The sequence below is a fragment of the Mytilus edulis genome, chromosome 13 (genome assembly GCF_963676685.1).
Source record: "Mytilus edulis chromosome 13, xbMytEdul2.2, whole genome shotgun sequence".
NCBI classification, from domain to species: domain Eukaryota; kingdom Metazoa; phylum Mollusca; class Bivalvia; order Mytilida; family Mytilidae; genus Mytilus; species Mytilus edulis.
Genome location: NC_092356.1, coordinates 3,711,210 through 3,717,143, shown reverse-complemented (window position 1 = coordinate 3,717,143; position 5,934 = coordinate 3,711,210). Strand labels below are relative to the sequence as shown.

At 32.2% G+C, this 5,934-nt stretch overlaps 1 protein-coding gene across 2 annotated transcripts in view; it reads right to left on the bottom strand.

Moving 5' to 3' along the window:
• Positions 1-585: 585 nt before the first annotated feature.
• Positions 586-5,934, bottom strand: part of LOC139502327 (uncharacterized) — a 29,436-nt gene continuing 24,087 nt past the window's right edge. Inside the window, exon 3 of one of the 2 annotated variants that reach the window (XR_011658790.1) lies at positions 586-736. Coding sequence is in view for 1 of the 2 variants with exons in the window: in XM_071291774.1 (XP_071147875.1) it covers positions 730-736 (7 nt within the window). In the remaining variant the exon portion in view is untranslated. The remainder of the gene's footprint in view (positions 737-5,934) is intronic. The other variant, XM_071291774.1, reaches the window with a different exon arrangement.

Sequence of the window (5,934 nt, the reverse complement as noted above, 5' to 3'; positions counted from 1 at the left end):
CTTCCAATGATACAACCACCTAGGCTCTACAGTACAAAAGCTATGCCAATGATACAACCACCTAGGCTCTACAGTACAAAAGCTATGACATGAAGAACATGAAGAAGAAAAGCTTTAAAAATTATAAAGAAAAAAGTGGATGACATTTTACTATCATGAAGGTCAAGGGTCACATTGACCTAAATTTGGTACGTGACACATCATCTTCGTTTTGCTATCATGAAGATCAAAGTCAAGGTCATTGTGACATAATTTCATTCGTGACACATCCACCTCCCGTATATGATTCATCCACATACCAAGTTTGATAATCCTACAATGTAGGTACTAAGGTACAAAAGTTCTGCTCAGGACAATGAGCAGGACGGATGGACAGACAGACAGACAGACAGAGGTGATTCCTATATACCCACACAAACTTCATTTGATGGGGTATAAAAACGTCAAATAATGCCTTCAAGTTTTTACATGATGTTAACAGTCTACAAACAAACATTTGGGACCATCTTATATTCTTACAGGGTATAAAAAATTGTCATGCATGTCCATCAGACAGTCTATATCCTACTATCATGACTATAGTACAAACCTGAACAATGTCAGTTTCTGTTTTCATTTCCAGATATATTTTTAAAATATATATCTCCAGGGGTGATGTCTTTGGTGTTTTTTTGATGACTTCCATCAATTTTTCTTCAAACAAGATAAATGGGGATGTAGGTGCCATGCTCATAAACTATAAAAAAAATAAACACAGATTTGTTACAACAATATCATCTTTTGAGGAGAAAAACGTCACATTTCAGCAATGCGTATTGCACACATATTTGTGTCAGGATGTTAATGCTACAGATACATGTAGTGAATGGGCTATTCCAGAAATAATCCATACCCCCCCTATAGAAGGTATATGGGGTTCAGAAAAAAATCCATGGAAAATTTGGGATGTGGTTCAGAAAAAAATCTGGAATTCCATGTCGGTCCTATAGAAGGCAAAAAGATAAATTAAAATATTCCATGGAAAATTATGCTGTTGTTATTAGAAAATTTCTGGAAATCCAGAGCATCCTATAGAAGGCAACAATAAAAGTTTAAAAATTCCATGGAAAATCTGGATTCTAGTCGCTTTCAGTAAACTTAAGATAAATTTGTGCTTGTATGTATATCTGTAGTTCATTAGGTAATTCTAAAGCCCTATGTATCTTTACAAACAATGTACCAGAAATTTAAAGTGGTTTAATAGGTTTTTGCTCGTTGTTGAAGGCTGTACGATATTCTTAAGTGGTTAATTTTGTATCTTTTGATCTCTGGTGGGGAGTTAGTACAAATAATTATGATGTCTAGGAAAGCTATTTTAAGCTTTTGCTTTGACGCCTTCCAGTGGATCAAAAGATGTGAAAATTGAAAAATACCCACAGCAGATGGCATGATTATCTTAACTATTGGAGAGTAGTCTTATTGGCAATTTGGAAATGATACCACATTTTATTATTTTAATACTACATGTATAAAGTGTGTCCATACATGTTGTAAGCCAGAGTTGTCAGTACTGAACTTAAGGCCGTACTTTAACCTATAATGGTTTACTTTTTAAATTGTTATTTGTATGGAGAGTTGTCTCATTGGCACTCACACCACATCTTCCTATATCTATTAAGTCTGAGAGTTGTAAATTTGAAATTGTTTGCAATAGGACCTAAAAAAAAATAAAAAAATGTACATTTGTTCATGTACCTCAGCTTCTAACATAACATTGAGGGGATATGATATTCATGTAGATATTGATAGTGATAATACTTCAAAAGAAATGCATACTTTCAACACCACATGACATGTTTACTATTACATTTGTAATCTTATTGGGACAATTCACAACTTCTAATTGGAGATTGAGATAATAATATTTCCCCCTCTTTTCTTTTACCATGGAAGTTACATGTACATGCATGTATATCAGTATATTGGTATTATAGAACTTGTTTGCTTTTTTGCATTTTCATAAAACATGTGTTATCATGGTTATGGTCATGGCATAAGGGAAAAAATTCTCAGAAAATAAATGCCTGTGATTAAAAAAAATATTTTGAAACTTGCATTTCTAGAACTAAGTGAAATTAAATTGATATGAATACTGTGTATATTATAATTTATTCATGACAAAAATGATAAAAAAAAAACCTTTATAAACATAACAAATGGTTCTAACATCCAAATTCCACTAATTATATTTAACTTTTGATTTTGTAATCAAACTTGATTATAGACCCATAGTTATCTTTTTGTTTCAAGTTTGTTTTTTATTGTGAAGGAGTCATATTTTAATGCAGCTATAAGGTTTATGATAAAAAATGCAAAACATCCATACTAAGAAATGAAGAATCAAAAGAAATGACTAAGTAAAAATACTGGATGTTGATAACAAATCAAGATTTTTACAACTATTTACAAGTCAGTGTTTTAATGGTTTTAAAATAAAAACAAAATCATAGTTCACTATCTGGATTTATAGGGTTTTATTTACAATGATTTATGTTCTCTACAAGTATGTTTGTATTGAAATTTGTGAGAAACCACACACCAGGACCTACTGCTTTTCATAGTTGTTGAGGTTGAAGATTATTTTATCTAGCCATCTAGTTGACAAACAATCAGTAATTAAAAAGCTTTAAAGAAGTCCCACTGTGAACACATGGCCATTTCTGTGGACTTTAATTATATCATAATATACTACATGCAATTACTTGAACCACATGTTATAAGACAAAGGAGATAAATACTAGGAACTATGTATCCATAATCCCTTGCTCTGCAAAAATAAATATTTAGTCTCAGTTTTAAAATTAGAAAAGTTTATTTTTTTATTATTTAAATTGTTATTTTTTCCGTTTATTTATCAATCATTATAATACATTGACTCTATTTGTCTAAGTGGATTAATATGATTACATCTATTATATGAATATGTTTTGAATATATATACATAATGTATCATCTTTCAGTTCCATAACTTATCTTAACTTTAAAAATGTTAAACATGTATACATTTAAAAAATCAAATGTCATTCATATTATACAAATTTAGAGTTTAACAATTGTTTAAAAGTTTTGTAATTTTCTTTAATTTCATGATGTTTTAGGAAATTATAACATGTAAAGAAATACAGGAATTTGAAAACAATGAGAAATTATATAAATCGTTCCCCAAAGAAGGATTGTTAGATGTCTAGATTTGGCCACTTTAGTTGCAGGCGACAAATAGAAAATTGTAAAACTGCATGTACAGGAAATTATATGAGATTAGAGACACATTTATTTTGTAATGTATTGTGAACTAATTTATAATTTTTTTAAAAACCATTTGTATTTGGAGAAAACATTTTCAAATTGTGACTGTGGTATGAGAACATTAAAGGAGTAGGTCCGGTAAGGGCCGATTTTGGCCCCAAATTTCAGTTTCATCTAACGAGATATTTAGGACACTTTTTAAACACTTAAGTGTATATTTCAATTGATTCGATTAGTTTATGTAAAAGATTTTAACTGATCAGTCATTAAAAACGCTCCGATTGAAGCTTAAATATGAACAAGAGGCTGTCACAACGACAGCAAACCGGATTTATTAATATTTATTTGTGTCCTGGCAATATCACAAGAACCATTACTGATGAATGGTGAAAGTGAAAATTGTCAACATCAAATTTGACCTCCATTTTGTCATCAGTATCAACATATAAAAATTTGAAAAGCTTAGATTGAATGGTTCATGAGTAAATGCAACAACGTGAATGGAAACGCCATTTTACAATCTTTCAAGAACCATAACTCCTGAACGGTAAAAGTCAAAATCATCATTACTGAACTTGACCTCTATTTTGCCATCAGTAACAACATATAAAAATTTCAAAAGCTTTGGTTGAATGGTTCATGAGAAAATGCACGGACACGACTGGAAATAAAATTGAGAAAGGAAATGGTGAATATGTCAAAGCGACAACCACCCGACCACAGAGCAAACAACAGCCGAAGGCAACCAATGGGTCTTCAATGTAGCGAGAATTCCCGCACCCGTAGGTGTCCTTCAGCTGGCCCCTAAAATATGCATAATAGTACAGTGATAATGGACGTCATACTAAACTCCGAATTATACACAAGAAACTAAAATTTAAAATCATACAAGACTAACAAAGGCCAGAGGCTCCTGACTTGGGACAGGCGCAAAAATGCGGCGGGGTTAAACATGTTTATGAGATCTCAACCCTCCCCCTATACCTCTAGCCAATGTAGAAAAGTAAAACAATAACAATACGCACATTAAAATTCAGTTCAAGAGAAGTCCGAGTCTGATGTCAAAAGATGTAACAAAAGAAAATAAATAAAATGACAATAATACATAAATAACAACAGACTACTAGCAGTTAACTGACATGCCAGCTCCAGACCTCAATTAAACTGATTGAAAGATTATGTCTTCATCATATGAATATCAGGTACAATCCCTCCCGTTAGGGGTTTAGTATCATACTATCATAAAAAATATGAGAAGAACATAACCCGTGTCATGCCAACAACTGTTTTTTTAGAAATAAATGTGTTTAGTTCCGATGCAAAGACCCTATCAGTGAATCAATGTTAAAGCCAAAATATGCAATCTTTAATGACCTGACAACAGTATCGTAACTATATCCCCTTTTAATAAGTCTATTTAAAGGTTTTGTTAGTTTCTGAGGAGAATACTGACATTTTTGTGCTTTATAAAGAATATTTCCATAAAATTTTGGATGTGAAATACCTGAACGTATAAGATGTCTGCATGTTGAGTTATATTTACGAATTATTTCCTTATACCGGTGATAAAATTTAGTAAATGTTTTGACCAGTTTGTGATATCGAAAACCCTGGTGTAATAATTTTTCAGTAATACATAAATGGAAACACCATTTTTCAATCTTTCAAGAACCATAACTCCTGAACGGTAAAAGTCAAAATCGTCTTTATTGAACTTGACCTCTATTTTGTCATCAGTAACAACATATTAAAATTTGGGAAGCTTTGGTAGAACAGTTCATGCGTAAATGCAGGGACACGACTGGAAACTCCATTTTTCAATCTTTCAAGAACCATAACTCCTGAACGGTAAAAGTCAAAATCCTTATTATTAAACTTGACCTCCATTTTGTCATCAGTAACAACATATAAAAATTTCAAAAGCTTTGGTTGAATGGTTCATGAGAAAATGCATGGACACGACTGGAAACACCATTTTTCAATCTTTCAAGAACCATAACTCCTGAACAGTAAAAGTCAAAATCGCCATTATTGAACATGACCTCTATTTTGTCATAAGTAACAACATATTAAAATTTGGGAAACTTTGGTAGAACAGTTCATGCGTAAATGCACGGACACAACTGGAAACTCCATTTTTCAATCTTTTAAGAACCATAACTCCTGAACGGTAAAAGTCAAAATCGTCATTATTAAACATGACCTCCATTTTGTCATCAGTAACAACATGTTAAAATTTGGGAAGCTTTAGTAGAACAGTTCATGCGTAAATGCACGGACACGACTGGAAACTTCATTTTTCAATCTTTCAAGAACCATAACTCCTGAACAGTAAAAGTCAAAATCGCCATTATTGAACTTGACCTTCATTTAGTTGTCAGTAACAACATATTAAAATTTTAAAAGCTTTGATTGAACGGTTCATGAGTTAATGCACGGACAACATTTGATTGCCGCCCGCCCGCCCGCCCGCCCGCCGTACATCTCCAAATCAATAACCGACATTTTTGTCACAAAAATCCGGTTAAAAATCTAACAAATATGCCAAAAAACGTCACTTTTAAGATGGTTTTCGTCAAAAATGAAAGTGGCCGCATCCGTGTTCATCCTCAACCTTTATATATGTTATGTATTATCATCAAATACAAC